We start from the raw sequence: 24,822 nt of genomic DNA, 5'->3' as shown, positions 1-24,822 counted from the left end.
GTTGACCTCTCCCACACTTACCCTGGTTTTGGCAGCTGATGTTCCCTTCGGAAACAGATGGGTGGGTGCTTATGACAGCTAGAAAGTGTCACAGGGCATAGAAACAGGGGCTTCAGCCCACCATGTCAATGCTGATCCATCCATTTCCCAGCACTTGGTCGGTATCCTTCTCTGTATTGGGGATTCAAGTGCTCGTCTAGATACTTCTTAAATGTTGAGCGAGACTCTGCCTCCACCACCCCCCTCAGGCAGTGTGTTCCAGACTCCAATCACTCTGGGTGAAAGATTTCCTCTAAATCCCCCCTAAATCTCCTACTCCTTACCTGAGACCTATGCCCTCTAGTTTTAGACAATTTCTGCTATGGGGAAAAGTTTACTACAATCTACCCTATCTGTGTTTCTCATAATCTTGTATAGCTCGATCAGGTCTCTCTTCAGCCTTCTCCATTCTAAGGAAAACAAACCCGGCTTATCCAATCTCTCATAAGTGAAACATCCATCCCAGGCAACATCCTGGTGACTCTCCTCTGCACCCTCTCCAGATCAAACACATTCTTCCTATAGTGTGGTGACCAGAACTGCACTCAGTGCTCTAGCTGTGGCCTAACCTGTTTCGTACAGTTGTACCATGATCTCCTTAGATATATTGCAAGAGAAAAATCACCAGAGCTAAGGTTGTGGGGAAAACGAACGGTACTTTCATTAGATGCATAATAGGTTGAATGGCCTCCTTCTATGCTGGATCATTTTAAATGGGAGCCAAATGGTGCAATTAAGAGCTTAACATACCCTGGAGTAACACACAAAATGCTGGAAGAACTATATGACAAAGGATGTCTTTCCGTGAAACTATTTATAACTGCAGGATTGTGCCGGGATCACTGTTGTGAATGCTGACATTTGAGCAGGAGTCATAGAATCATAGAGCAATACAGCATGGATACAGGCCCCTCAGCCCAACCAGCTAGTCCCAAATTCCTGCGTTCGGCCCATATCCCTCCAAGCCCCACCCCTCCATGTACCTCTAAGTGCTTCTTAAATGATACTATTATACCTGCCTCAACCACTTCCTCCGGCAGCTCGTTCCATATACACACCACTCTCTGCGTGAAAAAGTTGCCCCTCTCATCCCAAATCTATGTCCCTTAGTTTTGGACTCCCCTACGGTGGGGAAAAGACTGCTCCCGTCCACCTTATTCAATGCCCTGACTGATGAAGGTTCCTCCAGCACTTTGTGTGTTACTCTAGATTTCCAGCATCTGCAGTCTCTTTTGTGTTAACATACCCTGGCTTTGAAAAACATTTTGCTGGTAGCTTATAGCAGCTCTGAAATGTTACATTTCTTTTAATGAACTGTGTTGGTGGAGATGATTTGAGGTCTGTATTTTTACACATTCTTTAATATAACAGACCAAAGCATCAAGAAACGATTTTAACATAATATTTTAATATTTTGTTTTTGATATCTAGAATGTTTATCGTGAAAGGGCAGTGGAAATAGATTCAGAAGAAACTTTCAAAACAATATTGGTTAGAGACAACATTGAGGGCGTAAGGGGAAAGAACAAGGGTGTAGAATTAACTGGGTGGCTCAGTCCAGGGGTTGGCATTATCTCAATGGGCTGACTGGCCACCTTCCATACTGGGAGTCTATGATGTCCTGATTAGAAAGTGTTACTAAGAGTTCCCAATTAGCAGCCTTCAACTGAACAGATTCTGATACTGATTTCTTCCCTCTTTCATTAGCCTCACTTGGCCAAATGCTTTGAAAACATCAGGTCTTTGGAAATCAGCAGTCAGTCTACCAGACCTCCCGTTGTGTTAATGATCAAGTCTGCAGAAAACGAAAATCTGCCCATGCCAAGGTACCGTGCAGCCTAATTAATGCAGCTACTACTTTTTGGTTGAGCTTGTTCCTTTTTCACCCTGATCCCTTTGCATTTGGGTTTGCCTGGTCAACAATTATCTGGTCAAAGATGATTCCAGAAACGCAGTGGACATTCAGTCCATCACTTTGATGCTGGCTCTCTGATACTGATATTGACTAGGGAGTAAAGAATTTACACCAATACAGCCTGGCTCATGCCTGGGTGCAGGGAGAGGCACTGCCAGCCAGTGAGTGCACCGCAAAATTTTATCCCACTGCAGTTGGGTGAAAATTAGCTGTCAAATGTCACACATGACAACAGTAAGCAGACTTTAAGAGGGCTTCTTTGGCTATAATGAACTTTGAGGTATGCAGAAGTTCTGAGAAGTGTTGCCATAAAAGGAAGCTATTTTCTTTCCTTCATAATATTATCATTCATCTTGTTCGTCTTTGACATCTCCAGTTTTTATTCTCCTGATTCTCAAGCATCAGTGTTGAATGTCAAGGCTCACTTTATTTCTCAGCCTATTATGTTCTCTAGGGTTGTCAGGCATTTGATTTCTGATTCTTCATCTTGCTCCTCACCATCACATTTCCTTATTCATTCATTTCTGGTATCTGATGTTGCCACATGTATTGCCCATCCCTATTTGCCCCTGAGAAGTTGGTGGTGAGCCACTGCCTTCAGGTGAAGGTACTCCCCCACTGATGCCAGGGAAAGAATTCCAGGATTGAGGCCCAACGATGAAGGACCGGTGATACATCTCCAAGTCAGGACAGTGTGGGGCTTGGATGGGGAGTCTGCAGGTGGTGGTGTTTCCATGCAGGTTCCCATGCAGAATCGAACTGGCTGGAGACTACCTTCTGTGATGGTGGACATCTCAGGAGGAAAGCCTGACAGATCATCCACCCTACACTTCTGCTGGACACAGTTGCAATTGTTTTAGCCTTGTCTTTAGCATTCACCTGCTCCATCACCCACTCAGTGCATTCCAGATTTCAGCCAGCTCTGGGTGCAAAAAATTCCTTCTCAGATCCCTTCTGAACCTTCACCCCTTACCCCAAGCTGATGTCCACTAGTGTTAGATGCTTCTGCTAACTCCTCTATCTACACCCCTCTTAATTTTGTACACCTCAATTAGGTCCCCCTTCAGACTTATACACTCCAAGGAAAACAAATCCAGCCTATCCAGTCTCTCCTCGTAACTGTGAAACACTCCATCCCAGGCAACATCCTGGTGAATCTCCTCTGCAACCTCAGCAGTGTAATCACATCCTTACTATAGTGTGCCACTGAGAATACACACATTACTCCAGCTGTGGCCCAACAATGTCAAAGTCAAAGTCGAGTTTATTGTCACAGGCACAAGTACGTGCATGTACAAACAGCATCACAGACACCATAATCACCCTGCTCTTGTATTCTGTGCCCTGGCAAATGGAGGCCAACATCCTATATGCCTTCTTCACCACCTTATCTACCAGTGCCGCCACCTTCGGGGATCTTTGGACTTGTACACCAAGGTCTCTGTTCTGCAGTACTCCCCAGGGCCCTACCATTCATTGTGTACATCCTACCCTTATTGGTCCTCCCAAAGTGCATCACCTCGCACTTCTGAGTGAGGTTTAAATTCCATCTGTCACTTGTTCTACCCATCTTACCAACTGATCAACATCATCCTAGTCTACGATTATCGTCCTCACTATCAACAGCACTGCCAGTTTTCGTTTCATCTCTATAGTTACTAACCACACCTCCTACATCCATATTGAAATGGCTAATGTATACAACAAATAGCAAGTATCACAGGGTTGAGCCCTGTGCTACACTACTGGTCTCAGAACTTTATTTCGTTTCAGATTGTCAGCATCTGCAGTTTTTTGCTTTTAAGTTGTTGACAAATGGGATGCCCTTGGAGCTTCCTCCACCTGTTAGCTGTTCACTCGTCCACCATCATTCACCGCTAGATGTGGCAACTCTGACCTGCTGACCAGAAGGTTGTTCAGTTCTGTCTGGTGCCTGCTGTTTTTGCTGTTGACATTTTGTGTTGTAGTTTTACTAAGTTGGCCAATTGTAGGTGTACCTGGTGCTGCTTCACACAGCTCCACTGAACCGGGGTTGATCCCCTGGTTTGACAGTAAATGAAGACTCAGGAATATGCAGGTTACAGGTTAGTTGGCAAGTAGTTTCTGCCTGAGATCTAGATACTGTGACATCTTTTTATGACTCTCATTCTGTAGGACCTAAAGGCAGTTAGATGCTAATAAGGAAAATGTTTTAGAACCCAGATATTAAAAGTCAAAGTCAAGTTTGTTGTCCTATGCACAGGTACATGTGTGCACAGGTGCAATGAAAAACTTACTTGCAGCAGCATCACAGGCACAAAGCATCATATAAGCAGCATTCACAAGAAAAACATAAATTAAGCACAATTTTTACAAGAAAGAACATGATTAGAACAAAAAAAGTCTATTTTAGTGCAAAGTGACTTCAGTAACTTCAGTGAATAGCTCCTTTTTCCAGCTGACCAGATGAGTTTTGTTCACATGCCAATTTTCTTTCCTGCTGCTTTTACTAGTGTTTGATTGTGTGAACCTGATGCTGCAGAATTTTATTTTTATTCTGTACTGACAATTATCTTTAACATTTTCTCTCAGTGTCAAAATTCCCTGTGCAAATGCCCGAAAGTGCCTTGCTCCAGCAGATGTGTCTCTGGCAGGTTGGATCCTGGCAATTCTCACTGCTTTTAAAATGCCTTTTGCAGGAATGTTCGGATACGGGGTCCTATCGAAAGCTGGCTGGGAAACATGGAAACTGCGATGTTTGAGGCTGTGAGAAAGTAAGTGGTGCAGACATCCAGGTCAGGCTGGCTGGTGGGTGCGGGGAACAGATAGTTGGTGCCAGTTCCTGTCAGTGCAGGCAGTGCAGAATTAACAGTGCTATTTGTTGGCTAAAACCAACATACCAATCAAACTTATAGAGGTGCATAAAATCCTGAGGGGCATAGATAAGGTGAATGCACACAGCCTTTTTCCCAGGGTAAGGGAATTGAAAACTAGAGGGCACAGGTTTAAGGTGAGAGGGGAGAGATTTAAGGACCTGAGGGGCAACTTCTTCACACAGAGGGTGGTGGGTGTATGGAACAAGCTGCCAGAGGAAGTGGTTGAGTCAGGTACCTTAACAACATTTAAAAGACATTTGGACAGGTACATGGATTGGAAAGATTTAGAGGGACATGGGCCAAACGTGGGCAAATTGGACTGGCTTAGATGGGAATCTTGGTCGGCACGGATAGGTTGGGCCGAAGGGCCTGTTTCTGTGCTGTATGACTCCATGACTCTAAAATCCTATCATGGGGGTGGGGTGTGGGGAGGATGGAGGGTCAGTGCCAAATATTCAGGATGTTACTTAAAGGTAGCAGCTCTTAAAAGAGAGGTGAATCCAGTCATCAGAACAAGACACAACGATCAGGGATTATGCCCAGAGAGGATATCCCTCCTTGCCCGGCTTGTGCTTTGGCAGCTGGTTGGAGTAAAGGAGAGGCAGAGGATCGGTGCAGTTTTGACTGCTGTGGGGATAGTGGACACTAAGCTGTGAGATGTCCTATGAGTGAACTGGATGTTGGGGAATAGTCAGCTGCTGATGGGGAACAGCAGGCAATGGGTGCGTGGTGGTCAATGTCTCCTCACACCTGGAAATGCAGGTGAAGCGTGTTGCCGACTCATCCTGCTCCACTCTGTCCGTGAGGAAGGAGAAGAAGTTTCTCTTGGTGTGGAGAGATTCAGTGATAGAGTGTGGTGTCACCTGTTAATGGAGTAATATACTGATACAAAGGCAACATGTTGCCAGCACTGCAGCATTTCATACTGGTATGTGAAATAACGTGCTATTACACTCTTCAAACTGTTGAAAACCTTGTTTGGATTGCTGGAGAAGAGTTATTCATCGGAAGCAGCTGCCAGTGTAATTGGCAGTCTGGACTGACCCATAGAATCACACAGCACATTTTCTTGTGCCAGTTCTTTGCTCTTTTTTCATGGCCCTGTAATCTTTTCCCATGAAATATTTATTTGTGTCCCTTTTGTACGTTATTAATAGAATCTGCTTCTGCTGCCCTTTGGACAAGAGGTTCCAGATCACTGCTTATTAGATTAAAAATAAATCATCCTCTTCCTGGAGTCATAGATTTGTACAGCATGGATACAGGCCATTCGGCTCACCTCGTCCACACTGACCAGCGGGCGGCCATCCACATTAAACCCATCTTCCACCACTTGGCCCATTGCCTTCCCGTCTGTTGTTTTTATCCAATCGCCATCATCCCAGGGGCCAAGGGCAGGTCATATGCTGATACCCCCTAATTACCTGCTGGCCATCCCATTAGACTACGGAGTGATGATAATCAGGACAAATCCTGTCTGTGGGTCCTAGGCACTGATATCTTGCTTTGTACATTATTCTAGGCACCTCCAGATGGGAATAACCAACTGGGCATCAACACAGTTCAAAAAGTGGGTGCTGTCTCATCCAGGGCAGGTGGTGCTCACTGTGGTAAGTCAAGGCTTCATCTGATAGTCATTCATCTGATCATGGTTCATAAGCATCATATGTTTGAACAGCATTGAAAGTGGCCATTTGCCCATCATAGCTGCGCCAGCACATTGAAAGCATTATTCAATGGAACTGAATGTTGTGCAGTCATCAGTGAACCTTCCCATTCTCTCCCGGTGATGGAAGGAAGGGTCTTGATGAAGCAGCTGAAGATGACTGAGCCTGTCAATCTCTGCAATGATGTCCTGGAGCTGGAATGATTGACCTCCAAGAACCACAGGGCTCCTCGATGCCACATTTGGTCAAGTACTGCCTTGACATTAAGGGCCGTCACACTCCCCTGATCTCTAGAATTCGCTTCTTTTCTCCATGTTAGGACAAAGCTATGATGAGGTCAGGAGTTGAGCTGTGCTGTAACAACTTACCTAGAGGTGCAAGTAGTTCTGGAGGTCAGGTCTTAGTACCACGGCTGGGATGTTGTCTGATTCAACAGCCTTTGCAGTACTCTGTGCTCCTAGTTGTTTCTTGATATCTCATAGTGTGAATTGAACTGGCAGGAGTCTGGCTTCTGTGAGGGTGGGGATCTCAGGAGGAAGTGGAGATGGATCATCCACCTGGCACCAGCCTTGTCTCTAGCACTCACTCTGGGCCCGGTCATTGTTCAGGGCGGTGAGTTTGTTGGGAGCCTCCTCCTCCCATTAGTTGTTTAATTGTCCACCACCATTCACAACTGGATGTGACAAGACAGCAGTGTTTTGATCTGTTATGTTAGTTGTGAGGTCCCTTAGCTTGCAATAAACCAGTGTTAAATTTCACCGGTTGGCATTTCTTTTTGGGTATGCCTGGTGCTGCTCCCAGCATGCCTTCCACCTTCCTCATTCAGCCAGGGTTGGTTCCCTGGTTTGATAGTGACGGTAGAGTGAGGGTCCTTGAGGTTCGGCTAGTGTATATTTCTGCTGCTGCTGATGGTCCACAGCACTTCATGATCCCCAGGTTTGAACAATGTGGAGTCTGCCTTGTGTAGTACGATTGTAGTGCCACACCACACAATGCAGGGTGTTCGCAATGTGAAGGTGGGACATTGTACGAACACAAGGGACACACTGGTCACTTCTACAGTTCTATCACGGACAGGCGTCTACCACAAATAAATTGGTGGAGACAAGGTCAAGTCTCTTGCTGGTTCACACATGACTCAGTCTGGCAGTTATATCCTTCTGGCTTTGACCAGCTGGATCAGCAGTGATGCTATTAGGCAGGAACTTGGGAGTGTAAAGTGGGAACAGATGTTCTTGGGGAAGTGCACAGTGGAAATGTGGAGGTTGTTTAACGAATACTTGCATGGGGTTCTGGATAGGTTTGTCCCATTGAGGCAGGGTGAGGATGATAGAGTGAAGGAACTGTGGTTGACACGAGATGTAGAATATCTTGTCAAGAGGAAGAAAGAAGATTAACTAACTTTTAGAAAGCGTGGATCAGACAGGACTCTGGGGAGTTTCAAGGTAGCCAGGAGGGAGCTTAAGAATGGACTTGGGAGAGCTAGAAGGGGACATGAGAAGGCCTTGACAAGTAGGATTAAGGAAAACCCCAAGGTGTTCTACACGTATGTGAAGAATAAGAGGATGACTAGAGTGAGGGTAGGACTGATCAGGGATAAAAGAGGAAACATGTGCCTGGAGTAGGAAGAGGTAGGGGATGTCCTGAATGAATACTTTACTTCAGTATTCACAGTGAGAGAGACCTTGACATTTGTGAGGATGGTGTACAACAGGCTGATTGTTGACGTAAGGAAGGAGGATGTGCTGGAACTTCTGAAAAACATTAGGATAGATAAGTCAACGGGGCCAGACAGGATATATCCAAGGTTATTACGGGAAGCAAGGGAAGAGATTGCTGCACCTTTGGCGATGACCTTTGCATCCTCACTGGCCACAGGAGTAGTGCCAGATGATTAGAGGGTGGCAAATGTTGTTCCTTTGTTTAAGAAAGGGAGTATGGATAACCCAGGGAATTACAGACCAGTGAGTCTTACTTCAGTGGTGGGCAAATTACTGGAGAAGATTCTTAGAGACAAGATTTATGGGCATTTAGAGAAGCATAGGTTGATTAGGGACAGTCAGCATGGCTTTGTGAGGGGCAGGTCGTGCCTCACCAGCCTGATTGAATTCTTTGAGGATGTGACAAAGCACATTGATGAAGGTCCAGCAGTGGATGTGGTGTACGTAGATTTTAGTAAGGCATTTGGTAAGGTTCCTCATGGAAGGCTCATTCAGAAAGTCAGGAGGCATGGGATTACTCTGCTTTCAATCCTTCCTATCAGAGTGGATAGCCTGACATTTCCCCTCATTAGCCTCCATCTGACAGACTTCTGCTCAGTCACTTAACCTTTCTGTAACTCTTTGCAAACTCTTTGTGGCCTCCTCACAGCCTGCTTTTCCACCCACCTTTGTATCAGTAGCAACTTTGACTACAGTTTGCTCAGTTTCTTCATCCATTCTTAACATAGACTGTAGCTGCTGAGGCCCCAGCACCAAACCCTGTGGCATCCCACGAATTACAGCTTACAAATATGACCAATTTATCCAGCACCTCTATCTTCTGTTAGTGAGCCAGTCCTCTGCTTGCCGATATATCACCCCCAAGACCATTAGCTCTTACCTTCTGCATTAACCTTTGTCTGCCCTGCTAATTCTCCAACAAAGTTTGTCAACTTGATTTTCCTTCCATAGAACCATGTTGAATCTGTTTAATTATGTTGTGATTTTCTAAATATCCTGCTGCTACTTCATTAATAATGGATAGCCTGACACTAATGGATTCTGGCATTTTCCCAGTGACAATGAACTTTGGTTTTCTACTTTCAGTCTCTCTCCTATCTTGGATAAGGGCATTATATATGTGGTTTTCCAATCCTTTGGAGCTTCTCCATTGACCTGCAATGTTATTTTGCCTTTTGGTGTATTTATCCTATTCCCTTTTGAAAGTTACTACTGAATCATCCTCTACCACCCTTTCAGGCAGCACATTCCTGAGTGTGACAAGTTGCTGGGTAAAAATAAATTCTCCTTCTCCCCTCCGGTTCCTTTGCCAATCACCTTAAATCTATTCCTTCTGGTGAGCCACCCTGCTGTCACTAGAACCAGTGTCTCGGCACCAATGAGTACCAACCACAGTAGGACTGCTGCCTCGGCTCTTAGCCCATTGAGTTATTGTACTAGTGTCACCGAGGCCTGTCTCAGGCACTGCTCCTTGCTGGCACTGATCCTTGTGCTTCTCAGCCCAGTTTGAGGAGGACCCCCTAGGGAGAAAGAACAGCTGTCGGTATCTAACCCACTTCCCGTCGAAAAATAAATCCTATTTTTAAAAGTGAGTAAAAAGGATGAGGGAAGCATTTCACTGATTGTATAACGCGACAACCCAGATACCGGAAGGTTTCACTTAGGCTGAGGAGGGCTCATTAAGGTAGGGAAGGTGATGCACAATCTGTTTCTGTGAAAGGAATGTTCCAAGGGAAATGCTTACATCTGTATATGTGTGTGTACATTGAAGCAGAGCATAGAAGATGAATACCTTTACTTAAAGTGAAAACGTACTCCACTGAGTTGCTCCAGTTATCACACACTCAATATTAGGCACTGGTGTTGAGGTCAGGACAGATTTTGACCCTGTTCCTGGTAGAAACCATGCAGACTGGGGTTGATGGTCTAAGGCAATTCTGAGAGAAGCAACTCAGAGGCCATAGAGTCTTCCTGAAACGTTTCTGATAGCTGTTTTTCTGACCTTGGGATGTCCGAATTGCTTTGTAATAAATTAATTACTTTTATACTGTAGTCACTTTATAATGTAGGAATTTTGACTGCTAATTTGCACACAATAAACTTCTGTTATAAACAGCAGTTAAATTAATAGACCAGCTGACCAGGGTGCTCCTTGGGGTATCAATATTGGCCACTTTCATTTGTGTTTGGGGATCATTTACATCCATCCGAGAGGGAATGCTGTGTCTCAGTTCAGTGTCTTTCTTGAAAGGTGGCACAAATTAGGAGCAGAGAAACAAAAGACTGCAGATGCTGGAATCTAGATGAGAAACGTGATGGCGCTGGATGAACTCAGCAGGCCAGGCAGCATCCGTGGAGAAAAGCAGGCCGTCAGCGTTTCAGGTCAGGACCCTTCTTCAGGACTGAAGAAGGGTCCTCACCCAAAACATTGACCGCCTGCTTTTCTCCACAAATTAGGAGCAGGTTAGGCCAGTTGACCCCATGCATCCTGTTTGGTTACTGATTGGGTTACGGCAGGTTACTAGGGTCAGGGTCGGACACAAGGGCTTTGGAATGGTGTATCCGAATGGGACAAAAGCCTGGCTGAAAGTAGATGGACTGAATAGGCCAAAGATGGTCCATGTTATCGAGGTGAATGCAGTAAGGAGAGGATAGTGGTCTGAAAGGTTTGGATGGATCATCTGGAAGTAATGATGAGACACTATATAGTGCAAGTCTGTGCCAGTTTTGGAATAGATTCAATCGCCAGCCCAGCAGAGCTGGATGGAGTTGCAATTGGCTGCATCACTCCAACAGTTGGTCTCTCGGGGCTGGAGGATGCTGCGCTGTCACCATCAGCATGTCAGAGAGGTGCTGGAGGCCCTAGTCACTGACCTCTCTCCGTCTGTAGAGCTGGAGGTGCTCAGGAGCTATAACAATCACCTTGGAAATCCTGAAAGGCTGCTGCAGTGTTTCCTTATGTAGACTGGTAGGCCATCATTGTCTGAAGAAATGATTTATTGGCTGACAGTTTCTAACAATGGGAACACCTATTAAATCCACTATGATTTATAGGCTTTCATGCATTGTCAATGATTTTATTTTAAAAAAAATACTTTTTCTATAGTTTATATTTCCAAGTTTGGTTCATGTGCTTCACTTGGCCTGAGTGTGTGATCTCCACACAGTTATATGCCTCAACACCAATGCATCGTGGCTGCAATGTGAACCAGCTATAGGATGCCCTGCAGCATCGCAACAAGGCTTCTCCGACACATCTCCCAAACCGGCAGCCCCTCTGCCACCTGGCAGGTCATGGCAGCACATACACCTGAGAAAGCCACACTGGTACCTTCTCTGCCAAGTCACACTCTTAGAGCCTTGGACACAAATCACTCTTTCTTCAATGTTGCTGACTCTAAATCATGGAACCCCTTGTCTGGTTTATAAAGGTGGCTCACCACCACCATAGAACCATACAGCACAAAACAAGCCCTTAGGCCCACCATGTTGTGCCGTCCATCAAACCACCCTCACACTGCCTAACCCTTTCCTCCCGCATATCCCCCCATCCCACACTCCTCCATATGCCTATCCAACAAGCTCTTGAACCTGTCCAATGTATCTGCCTCCACCACCACCCCAGGCAGTGCGTTCCATGCACCAACCACTCTCTGGGTGAAAAATCTCCCCCTGACATCTCCCCTGAACTTCCCACCCATAACCTTAAAGCCATGCCCTCTCGTCTTGAGCATTGGTGCCCTGGGAAAGAGGCGCTGACTGTCTACTCTATCTATTCCTCTCAATATTTTATATACCTCTATCATGTATCCTCTCATCCTCCTCCTTTCCAGTGAATAAAGCCCTAGCACCTTAAGCCTCTCCTCATATTCAATACTCTCTAAACCAGGCAGCATCCTGGTAAATCTCCTCTGCACCCTCTCCAACACCTCCACATCCTTCCTATAATGTGGCGACCAGAACTGAACACAGTGTGGTCTAACTAGAGTTTTGTAAAGCTGCATCATCACCTCGCGGCTCTTAAACTCAGTCCCGCGACTTATGAAAGCCAACATCCCATTGGCCTTCTTAACTGCTCTTTCCACCTGTGAGGCAACTTTCAGTGAACTGTGAATATGAACCCCCAGATCCCTCTGCTCCTCCACACTGTCAAGTACCTTGCCATTTACCCTGTACTCTGCCCTGGAGTTTGTCCTTCCAAAGTGTACCACCTCACACTTCTCCGGATTGAACTCCATCTGCCACTTGTCAGCCCAGCTCTGCATCCTATCAATATCCCTCTGTAAGCTCCGACAGCCCTCCACACTAGCCACAACACCGCCGATCTTAGTGTCGTCCGCAAACTTACTAACCCAGCCCTCTACCCCCTCATCTAAGTCATCTATAAATATCACAAAAAGTAGAGGTCCCAGAACCGATCCCTGTGGGACACCACTAGTCACTGCCCTCCAATCCGAGGGCACTCCTTCCACCACAACCCTCTGCTTTCTACATGCAAGCCAATTCCTAATCCACACAGCCAAGCTTCCTTGGATCCCTTGGCCTCTGATCTTCTGAAGAAGCCTACCATGAAGTACCTTATCAAACGCCTTACTAAAATCCACGTAAACCACATGCACCGCACTGCCCTCATCAATCTTCCTGGTCACCTCCTCAAAGAACTCTATCAGGCTTGTGAGGCAAGATCTTCCCTTCACAAAGCCATGCTGGCTGTCCCTAATCAGTCCATGATTCTCTAGGTGTTCATAAATCCTATCCCTTAGAATCCTTTCTAACAGCTTACCCACCACAGACGTGAGACTCACCGGTCTATAATTCCCTGGCCTATCCCTATTACCTTTTTTGAACAAGGGGACAACATTCGCAACCCTCCAATCCTCCGGCACCATCCCCGTGGACAACGAGGACTCAAAGATCCTTACCAGCGGTTCAACAATCTCCTCCCTAGCCTCTTGAAGCAGCCTGGGGAAAATCCCGTCAGGCCCCGGAGATTTATCTGTCTTAATATTATTTAACAACTTCAACACATCCTCTCTCTTGATATCTACAACCTCGAGAACATTACCCCTAACAGCACTCCCTTCTGCATCATCAAGACCCCTTTCCCTGGTGAATACCGAAGAGAAGTACTCATTGAGAACTTCTCCCACTTCCGCCGCCTCCAGGCAAATTCTCCCACCTTTGTCCTTAATCGGACCTACCTTTACCCTAGCCATCCTCCTACCCTTCACGTACTTGAAAAAGGCCTTGGGATTTTCCTTAACCCTACTAGCCAAAGCCTTTTCATGTCCCCTTCTAGCTCTCCTCAGCCCTTTCTTAAGTTCCTTCCTCGCTACCCTATATTCCTCACGGGCCCTGTCTGAACCTTGCTGCTTATACCTCACGTACGCTACCTTCTTCTCCCTAACAAGTCGTTCCACCTCTCTCGTCACCCACAGTTCCTTCACCCTGCCATTCCTTCTCCGCCTCACCAGGACATATTTATCCCTAACATCCTGCATAAGATCCCTGAACATCGACCACATCTCCATGGTACATTTTCCTTCAAAAAGGACATCCCAATTTACACTCCCAAGTTCTCTCCTTATAGCCTCGTAGTTAGCCCTTCCCCAATTGAAAAACCTCTTGTCCTCTCTGCACCTGTCCCTGTCCATGACAATTTTAAAGGTTATGGAGCAATGGTCACTGTCCCCCAAATGCTCAACCACCAATAGATCCTTCACCTGTCCCGGTTCATTTCCTAAAACCAGATCTAACATGGCATTCCCTCTAGTCGGCCTGTCAACATACTGCGTCAGGAATCCCTCCTGGACAGATTTAACAAATTCCGTCCCATCTAAACCTTTGGCACTAAGCAGGTTTAGTTCATTCACCACCTTGTGAATGACACTTAGGGATTGATAACCAGTGATGGGCTGACTAGTGATGTCTGTGGCTGGATAACCTCTGGATTCCAATGTTCAGGGTGGGGTGGCCCAGGCAGGAAACCGCCATGGGATTTATATTGCCTTGAAAGCTACAGAAATAGTGGTAACTCCATTTCTAGGGTTTTCACATTGTCCATTTGGATCTTCCACATACCCTAAGATTGATTTACAGGTTAATAGAATCAAATGCTAAAGGAGGAAGCTATTTACAATGGAAACATTTAGCAGGTCAGGCAGCATCAGTGGGGAGAGAAACGGACTCAACGATTCAGATCAAAGACCTTAATCAGAGCTGGAAAAGTGAGAAAACAAGTGCGTTTATGTTGCAGAGATGAGGAGAAGGGAGGGAATGTCTGCGATAGGGTGCTGACCAAGGTTGTTGGGTGACAATTACTTGGAAAAACGACATTGGGGGGCAGAAAAGTAAAATGAATCCAATTGAAACAGAAAGATGCAGCCATGTTTGTGGGAGAGGGAAAAGAGAGAGGGATGTTAGTTGAAACTGTTAAATTTCATTTTAAGTCCCGAGAGCTGTAATACAAAAGGTGGGATGCTGTACCTTGGACATAGTTGGAGCAAAGAAGAGGCCAAAGACAGAGAGCTCAGAGCGGGAGTGTGACGGAGAACTAACTGGAAGCTCAGGGTCACCCTTGCAGACCGAACAAAAGTTCTCTGCAAAGTAGTTGCATTTGGTTTCCCCAGTGCAGAAGAGACCACAAGGTGGGCACTGAATACTAGAAATTGGGAGAAGTGTAAGTGAATTACTGCGTCACCTGAAAGGACTGTTTTGTCCCTGGATAGTGGGAAGGGAAGAGGGGAAAGGACAGGTGTTGCATCTCCTAAAGGATGTGTGGGGAAGTGCCATGAGAAGGGGAATGGTTGGTGGAGATGGAAGAGACCAGGGAGTCACAGAGGGAACAGTTTTTAATTGGCAATTGGTTTATTATTTTCACATGTACCAAGATAAAGTCAAAAACTTTGTTTTGCTTGCCATCATACAGATCATTTCAAAACATCAGTACGGCGAGGTAGTACAAGGGAAAAACAATAACAGAATGCAGAGTAAAGTGTTACAGTTACAGAGAAAGTGCAGTGTAGGTAACAATAATGTGCAAGGGCCGTGACGAGGTAGATTGTGAGATCAAGAGTTCATCTTTACCGTATGAGAGTGCTGAATGAGAGGGAAGTGTGTGGTTGGAGGTGGCAAAAATTTATGGAGGACAATCTGTTGAATGTGGAAGTTATCCTTGTTCTGGTTGAGAGGAGAAAGGGTGAGAGCAGAAGTGTGGGAAATAGAGCTGGTACAGTTGTGAGTTATGTCGCGTGTTGAGGAAACAGCCACCGTTGAGGAAAAAGACATCTTAAAGGTACTGGTGTGGAAAGTCTCAGCATCCGTCCTTCAGTCTGTTCTGTCTGTGCTAACCCATGAGTTATCCATTTGTCCCCCTCTCCTGTCTATCTCCAGAGCACAGTATTGCTTATCTAATTCCCCTTTGAAAGTAAGTATTGGAGATGTTGGCACCATCCTTCCAGATCATAATAGCTTAAGGTGGTTAATAAAGCACGCAGGGCCTCAAGCTTCCATTGGGCTTAGCACTTTCTGCTTCAAAAAAAGACAAGCGGGGCCTTACCCATCTGATGTCTGCTATTTCTGTGTTGGTGCAGAGCCAGATAATGTTCAACCAGGATTGTGTGAACTGCTTCAGTGGGACTGAGCCACAAAGTCAGCTGCAGGATGTCCACCTAGAGCTGATGAATAGGCTGGATATGTTGGCTGAGCTTGTGTGTACGCCCCTACGTGCTTCCCAGGAGATGGTGCTGGAGAGTCTGGTGACCATCAACGTGCACTGCCGTGACGTGCTGAGTGACTTGATGGTTAAGAAGGTCTTCAAGGCGGAAGATTTTGAGTGGACCAGGTAATAACCAGTCTGAAAAGCATTGTTCCGGTCTGACACACTGGGCAGCCTTGCCAGAGGAGAGTCCGTCAGCCCCCTCTGTCTCCAGACTCCACCAGGGTTGTGGGCAGGGTGCCAGTTGATGGAGGACAATGGCACTGTGGACGGAAGTTGGGTCCCTGTTGGGTATGTGGAAGGGTTGCAGTGACCAGCCGGCAACAGTGGCTTCACAGGCTACTCTTCATAGACAAGCTGTCAGGATTCTTTCAGCGGTGGAAGGCATGGGATGAGATTGTACAGCCTGGGATTCAGCCTGCTGTTGTAAACCCTGACTGGATATATTCCTTAAGTGGCCATCATATCACCTTCCCCGTTCACTTTTCCTGCCTCCAGCTGGTCCATCCATTCATCTCCTGACCTGTCAGCCACTCCGCTCCTGCCATCCAATTCACTATCCTTCTGAATACCTCCCCTTCTCTTCCACCATTAGTCAACTAACATTTCCATCCTTGCACGTTCTTCCCCTGCCGCATCTCTCTCCACCATTGTTATTGAACACACATCCTCGTGGAGGCATACTCCTACTCTCCCACGTTTGGTCACTGAGCACACCAACCTCATCAAGGGCTGCTCCGACTCGCCCACCATTGGCCACTGGACACACCATCCACATGTTGGGCCATTTTCTCATGACCAATCAGAAAGTGAACAAACTCGTCTTTGTCACATTGGAGGATGTCAGTCAGACAGCCCTTTCTCGCTTTCATCTCCAGTTTGTTCATAAGTAATTGTTCAAAGAAATTTGAAACCAAAATCAAGGTTTTGAACACCCTCATGATTTTTAATCAATTTGTTCCTTGCAGTGTTCTGGAGATTAATCTCTATTCCCAGGAAGCTCCAGGCACTACTAGAGGGTTGACAACATGAACTCAGCCCTTGGCCACAGGCTGGTGGGATGGGGACCCTGGACAAAGAAGACATCTGGTGTGGAGATCCATAGCTGTCAGCCTGTGTATGGATTGGAATGAGTTGAGATACTGTCCTGGCATCCCTGCAGGAATCCTACCTCCACTGGGTCCTTGGGAGTGGTCACCCCATACTGGTGTGTGGGTCTGTGGGGCGGCTGGTGATTGGTGGGTCTGAGTGAGACAACACAACACAGGCAGAGGAGGACTTAGCTCAGGAGACAAGAAGGACCCCACTAAAGGTCCAGCTGGGGCCTGCAGCTGCCACAAGTCCCACTGACTTAAAATTCCTCAGAGTAGCTTGGCTTATGTGGTTAGTATGATTTTGTTGATGTTCAAGAGTTTAGCTTTATAGATTGTGACTTCTAATCAGTGATCATCAAGTTGATTAGAATTTGCTTTCATACTGGGATTTATTAGAGTCATGGGAATAGTCCTATATTTTTTTAAAAGGTCGTGTTCCATAATTCTCTCCATTTTATTGGAAAACCTGTTTACTAATGACCCATTTCATGCTCCAGGTGCTGAGTGTGGGCATAATTTAGTGAGGCTGGGGCAATAATGATCTTCAAAAAACTGCTGAAAATCTGAAATTAAAACACTCGGCAGGACAGGTCTGTAGAAAGAAAAAAACAGAGCAAATGTTTCAGGTCGGAGAAGCATTGTCTGAGTCATAGAGTCACACAGCACGGAAACAGGCCCTTCAGCCCAACTCATCCATGCTGATCAAGATGCCCATCTAAGCTGATCCCATTTGCTTGTGTTTGACCCATCTCCCTCTAAACCTTTCCCATCCATGTACCTGTCCAAATGTCTCTTAAATGTTGTTATTGTACCTGCCTCAGCCACTTCCTCATAATCTCACCACCCTCTGTGTGAAAAAGTTCCCCCTCAGGTCCTTTTAAATTCTCACCTTAAACCCATGCCCTCTAGGTTTTGATTCCCCGACCCTGGGAGAGTTCTGACAAAGGGCTTTCCTTCTCTTCAGATGCTGCCCGAGCTGCTGAGTGTTTCCAGCATTTTCTGAGACTTTGATGTTGCTGCGTTTGCCGTCTTCATTCAAAATCCTCTGAAGTCCCTGACTCACTTGCTCCAGCAGAATGTTTTATTACTTAACTACCCCAGCATTTATTTATCATTCACTGCAGGGATTTATCTCCGCTGGATATATAGAGACTACATACACACACTGTGGTATGCATATTGTTCATGCATCTGCATAATATGAATTGTGCAGATGTTTAAACACGTGAGAACATTTGCAATGTTTATTATGCATATTGTATGTGCATATGTGCACTGTCCTCACATGTGCAGTGGGTGGGCACAAAGGTAACCTGTCAGGTTGTAGCAGCGTTATGAATAGAGTGTATGCACACAGAAACAGTAATAGACAGTCTCTGCTGCAGCTCAAAGCCCAGTGGGTGCATTTGTAAGATGCATTGTGACTTGGGGTCATTGTCATCCCACTGAAGTATTGTGTGTTTGAAAGGCGTGGAGTAGCACTGACAGAAACTCTGTGTTTCAGGCAATTACGTTATGAATGGAACACGCAGAACAGCTCTTGCTACGTCATGCAAGCCAAAAGCTCCTTCATTTATGGCTATGAGTATCTCGGCTGCTCACCCCGATTAGTAATCACTCCACTGACTGACCGCTGCTGGCTGACTCTGACTGGAGCCCTGCACCTTAACCTCGGAGGCTTGCCATCAGGACCGTCAGGGACAGGCAAAACAGCAACGGTCAAAGACCTCGCTAAAGTAAGTGTTCAGAGCTGGGCAATGATCACAAAATTATCTTTCCCATAACTCTAGTTCCCTTCTAACATTTTATGGCATCATATTCAGTACCAGCCTCCTTCATCTATTTTAGTGGAGACTTTAAACTATTAAAGCCAACTATTAAAACCAAGCAAAGAGCAATAATTGGAAAAGCAAAGCATTGCGCCCAACAGATTTATCACCTGCACCAACAACCAAGATGTAGGACCTGATGCAGGGTTTTGACCCGAAGCATGACCTTGGTTGAACCTCTGCTGCATTTCATTGAATCACTAAGTCATTAAGGCAGGACTGGAAGCCATCCGGCCCATCGAGTTCATGCTGACTCTCTATAAGAACGATCCGATTCCACCACCTCCTCTGGCAGCATGTTCCCTCAGATCCCCTTTACTCTCACCTTAAACTTACGCCCTGTTGATTTTGATATCCACACCACAGGGAACAAATTTTGACTATGTACCCTATCTATGCCTCTCATCACCTTATCTACTTCCATCAGGTCACCCCTCAGCCTTCTTCACTCCAGGAAAACAAGCCCAGCCTATCCGGTCTCTCCCCATAGCTACAGACCTCAAATCCAGGCAAAGTCCTGGTGAATCTCCCTTTACTCTCACCAGCTCAATCACATCCTTCCTGCAGTGCAGTGACCAGAACTACACACAATACTCCTGATCGAGACGTCAACTATCCCTTTATCTCCACAGATGCTGCCTGACCCGCTGAGTTCCTCCAGCAGCTTGTTTTGTGCTAAACAATACTCCAAGTGTGGCCTAACCAGTGTTTTGTAAAGTAATAGTCATAGAGTTAAACAGCACAGAAACAGGTCCTTCGGCCCAACTCGTCCATGCCGACCAAGTTGCCTACCTGAGCTAGTACCATTTGCCTGCATTTGGCCCATGTCCCTCTAAACGTTTCCTATCCATGTACCTGTCTAAATGTCTTTTAAACGTTGTAATTGAACACACATCCACCACTTCCTCTGGCAGCTTGTTCCACATACCCACCAACCTCTGTGTTTAAAAAGTTGGTCCTTAGGTTCTCTTTAAACCTTTCCCCTCTCACCTTGTAAGTTTGCCACATGCCTTCTTGGCCACCATATCGACCTGTGTTGCCATTTTCAGGGAACTATAGACTTGAATCCCAATGTTCTTCTGTTCATCAATATTCTTTGCCCTACCATTTACTGTATGTACTACCCCTATTTGACTTCCCAAAATGCCAGTGCTCAGCAATGATCCAACTTTCCATCTGATCTATATCCTGATGTAATCTCAGACAATCTTCCTCACTATCCACAACACCATCAATTTTCATGCAATCTGCAGCTTACTAATTATACCTCCTCCATTCATATCCAAGTTGTTCATGCATGTCACAGTCTTCAAGGGTCCCAGCACTGATCCCTGCAGAACACCGCTAGTCACAGACTTCCAATCGGAAGGGCACAAAGCCAATTTTGGATCCAATTAGCCAGCTCACCTTGAATCCCATATGCCTTAACCTTCTGGACCAGACTACCATGTTGGCCTTCTGAAAGTGTGGTGAGATGTGAGAGTTTGGGTGGCAAGTGGTGCAGCAGGTGGAGGTGCTGCCTCACAGCTCCAGTGACCCGAGTTCAATCCTGACCTTGAGTGCTGTCTGAGTGGTGGTTGGAAGTTCTGTCCATGACTGCACGAGTTTCCCCTGAGTGCTCCGGTTTCTTTCCATCTTCAAAAGATGTGCTGATAGGTTAATTTCTCTGTGGTGTAGGTAAGTGGCTATGGAGAAAGAAAACGTGTTAGGATACAGGGAAATAAGGGGGAATGGAACTGATAAAGTTACTCCCCTAAGAGCTGGCATGGACCCAATGGGCTGAGTAGCCTTGTAGTGAATAAGTGAGTGACCAGAATTAGATGCAGTACTCCACTGGTAGCCAGACCAGGGTCTAATGAAGCCCAGGATCCTGTATGTTTTTTCAAAACTTTCACAATCTCATGTTCTGACCCAAAAGTTTTATGCAGAAACGTTCATATACTGCACTCACTTTGAATTGCCTCTTGTTTAATTTCTGTCATTCTTTCTTTGACAATGCGTCATGCCTTTTGAAGCTGGCCACTATCTTCCTCCTTCTTCAGTCCATTAGCAAGCAATTTCTTCAGTGTTTCCTTCCTCACAGACCACTACAACTGGAGGGGTTGGGAGCTCTGGATACACCATTCAGTTCTTGAACCAACCGGCACAACCCTATTCACTACAGTTTAGCAACACCATGACCACTTTGATCACTTTGCTCTAAAATGGACTTTGTTTTTCTTTTATTCTAATTGTGTTCTTTGTAAAAATTGTGTTTAATTTATGTTTTTCTTGTGAATTCTACTTATCTGATATGCCTGTGATGCTGCTGCAAGTAAGTTTTTCATTGCACCCGTGCAGACAAGTACTTGTGCATAAAACAATAAACTCAACTTTGACTTTGACCAGGTAAATGAGGCTTCCTACTAGTCTTCCATAAGTTTATGTGGAGTCGATCTACATTCAGTTTGAGACAACAGAGAGGGAGACTGTTTGGCTCATCTTTCTGAATGGCTCTTTGAATCAGAATAGTCTCTCAGCTCCGCAGTTTCCCTGTAGCCCTGCAGATATCCACTTAGAGTATATTTATCCAGTTTCCTTTTGGAAGTCATTATGGAAGCTTCCAGTCAGCACATTACAGATTGCAACAAAGTGCTTCCTGTTCTCCTTCTCCCCCCGGCAATCCCCCCCACCCCCCCCCCCCCCCCCCCCCCCCCCCCCCCCCCCCCCCCACCCACCGTGTCCTCTGGTTAGCAACCTAGCAACCTCCTGTTTCAGGAAACAGTTTCTCCTTGAATTATTTTATTTAAACTCCCCATTATCTTCAGCTATCAGATTTCCCTCAGTCCCCAAAGGAGAACAACTCCAGTTTCTCCAGTCTCCACCTGGCTGCCGTCCCTTGTTCTGATTCCATACAAAAAAGTGGCGAAGCATGTTATAATGGAGTTAAGTAAAATAATGTTATGTGCTCTGTTTTTCAGGCCCTGGGAAAGCATTGTGTTGTCTTCAACTGTTCCAAAGGCCTGGATTACAAGGTACCATTTACTGTGCCCAACAGCAGAGGAAATACTGCCTGGCATTGAACTTGTATCAAATGTTGCTCTCTAAGCATCTTAGGAGACAAAGGCTTGGGGCTTCCACACCATGTATCCTCTCCTGTCCAGCTCTGGTTGTAACTACAGATGTTAAGTTTCTTCCCCCATCTCTTTTCCATCTCTCAATAGGCTGTTGCTGTGTTTGGTATTGGAAGTGAATGGTGTGGTAGAGATCGTTACTTAGCCTGGTAGAGTTTTGTGCGACACTCTGGAGGGAGAGAAAGAAAACCTTGCATTTATATAGTGCCTTTCTTGTCCTCTCACAACATCCCAAAGTGCTTTGCAGCAATTAAGTACTTTTGAGGTTTCGGATAATTCTTTACTTAACCTGTGTTGTACCGATCCTGAGAGTGTTTCAGTGAGGCAGTTTAAAGGGAACTTTTGTCTTCAGCCATCACCTGCCATGGGAGTGTTTTAAGTGGGCAGATTAAAGGGAGCTTTCATCTTTATCTGTTGCATGCTGTACTTACCCTGGAAGTGTGTGACAGGGCAGTGTAGAGAAGCTTCACTCTATATTTAACGCATGCTGTCCTTGCCCTGGGAGTATTTGAAGGGAAAGTGTAGAAGGAGCTCTACTCTGAACCTAAGCTGTGTTGTCCCTGACCCAGGAGTGTGTGATGAGACATTGTCGAGGGAGCTTTACTGTGTAACTGGCATAGAAGACGAGATGAGGTCTAGGGCAGATCAACCATGATCATTTTGAATGGCAGGGCAGGCTTAATGGGCCCAGTGGCCTACTCCTGCTCCTATTATCTTACATTCTTATCTAATCTGTGCTGTCTCTGACCTGGGAGTGTGTGACAGGACAGTGCAGAGGGAACTTGTGCTGTAGAAACAAAGGACTGCAGATGCTGGAATCTAGATGAAAAACACGATGATGCTGGAGGAACTCAGCAGGCCAGGCAGCATCTGTGGAGAAAAGCAGGCCGTCAACGTTTAGGGTTAGGACCCTTCTTCGGAACTGGAGAAGGAACTTGTGCTGTACCTGCCTGGGAGTGTTTGATAGGATAGGAGGCTTACTCCCCATCCAGCCCATGCTCTCTGCCCGAGACTGATGTCTGAGTTGATGAATTTGAGCACAGGCCTAAAATTTGAGAAGGTGCAGTGGATACTCCCCATTTCTCAGCAGTAACTGGATAAACTGGTAGATTACATATAGTCTTTTCCTGCAGGCAGTCTGTGGGAATTATACTGTGGAAAACCAGGAATTACCAGATTCCCTGTATTTTGTAATCCAATAATAACTGACAATTAACATTTGGCTGCTGTTCTGGCTGTTATGAAACAAAGCCTTTGGTTTGCTTGACAACCCACACTGGGTAAGAGGCTGAAAGTACCAACCGCAACTGTTTGGATTTGTGACCAACTCCATCTAATCATAGGCTCAGTTTGGGGAGGCTGATGGTGCTGAGGAGTGGCACCTGAAAGTGAGACCCCCTCCACTGAGCTCCTCCGACAGAGCCGATGGCTCTACAGAAGACATCTCAGGACCATGAGCTGCAGATGTCAGTGAACTGTACCAACGAACTGTGGGATAAGGCAGGGAAGGCCCAGCCAGAGAAGGTGGTGGAGTTCTGAGAGCCTCCCCACCTCCCCAGGCTTTGAGCAGAAGCAGTAGGAGTGGGCAAAGTGGATGTCCAGACTGGAGCTGATTATATGGGAGGCTTTGGTGTATACACTCAGGTGCAGGAACTTCCAGTATTGCATAGAACATGTGCTGTTTGGAGAAAATATCACACTGGAAGCTAATTAGTGGTGACAACGGTAAACTTTTAGGAAAATTTCTGACAACTGCAAAAGCACAAGAGCAGTAAAAGTGAGGGATTTCAGTCACCCCAAAATTAACTGAGATATGTCAGTACAAGAAGTGTAGAGGACTCAGAATTCCTAAATCACCTCCAGGAGAATATTTTTCGCTCGTACATAGCAAGCTTAACAAGGCAGTGAGGCATTTCTGGACTTTGTTTTAGGGTGCGAAGCTGTTCAGCTCGAAGGGAATGTTATTTATAGAGTCATACAAAACAGAAACAGGCCCTTTGGCCCAACTGGTCCATGCCAACCAAGATGCCCATCTAAGCTGTTCCCGTTTGCCTGTTTTTGGCCCATATCCTTCTAAACCTTTCCTATCCATGTACCTGTCCAACTGTCTTTTAAATATTGTAACTATAACTGCCTCAACCACTTCCTCTGGCAGCTCGTTCCACATACAGAGCACCCACTGTGTAAAAAAAAAGTTCCCCCTCAAGCTCCTATTAAATCTTTCCCCTCTCACCTTAAACCTGTGCCCTCTAGTTCTTGATTCCCCAACCCTGGGAAAAAGACTGTGCATTCACCCCATCTATGCCCCTCATGATGTTATACACCTCGATAAGATCACCTTTCGTTCTTCTACGCTCTAAGGAATAAAGACCTAGCCTGCCCAACCTCTCCCTATAACTCAGTCCCTCGAGTCCTGGCAACATCCTTGTAAATCTTTGTCAGTGGGAAAGTATTTTTGTGGTAGTGATCATAATTCAGATTTACAATAGTTCTGGATTCAGACTAGAGAATAAAGGTTCTAAGATAAGGTAAGATAAGATATCTTTATTAGTCACATGTACATTGAAACACACAGTGAAATGCATCTTTTGCGCTGAGTGTTCTGGGGGCAGCTCGCAAGTGTCGCCACGCTTCTGGCGCCAACATGGCATGCCCACAACTTCCTAACCCGTACGTCTTTGGAATGTGGGAGGAAACCGGAGCACCCGGAGGAAACCCACGCAGACATGGGGAGAACGTACAAACTCCTTACAGACAGTGGTTGGAATTGAACCCAGGTCGCTGGTACTGTAATAGCGTTATGCTAACTGCTACACTACTGTGCCTGCCTGGCAGATTGGGATAAGAGCAATTTTATTGAGAAGTATTTTAG

At 45.9% G+C, this 24,822-nt stretch overlaps 1 protein-coding gene across 1 annotated transcript in view; it reads left to right on the top strand.

Annotated features, from left to right (window-relative positions):
- The window catches only part of LOC127575532 (dynein axonemal heavy chain 6-like), a 277,640-nt gene that overhangs the window by 67,496 nt on the left and 185,322 nt on the right, over positions 1–24,822 (top strand). Inside the window, exons 19-24 of the mRNA XM_052025464.1 lie at positions 1,747–1,865; positions 4,633–4,707; positions 6,332–6,419; positions 15,790–16,040; positions 18,513–18,744; positions 21,798–21,851. Coding sequence (XP_051881424.1) covers positions 1,747–1,865; positions 4,633–4,707; positions 6,332–6,419; positions 15,790–16,040; positions 18,513–18,744; positions 21,798–21,851 — 819 coding nt within the window. The remainder of the gene's footprint in view (positions 1–1,746; positions 1,866–4,632; positions 4,708–6,331; positions 6,420–15,789; positions 16,041–18,512; positions 18,745–21,797; positions 21,852–24,822) is intronic.

The sequence above is a fragment of the Pristis pectinata genome, chromosome 10, assembly GCF_009764475.1.
Source record: "Pristis pectinata isolate sPriPec2 chromosome 10, sPriPec2.1.pri, whole genome shotgun sequence".
In the NCBI taxonomy this organism is placed as follows: domain Eukaryota; kingdom Metazoa; phylum Chordata; class Chondrichthyes; order Rhinopristiformes; family Pristidae; genus Pristis; species Pristis pectinata.
Note: the sequence above shows the minus strand (reverse complement) of the source record. Positions and strands in the feature narration are given on the sequence as shown.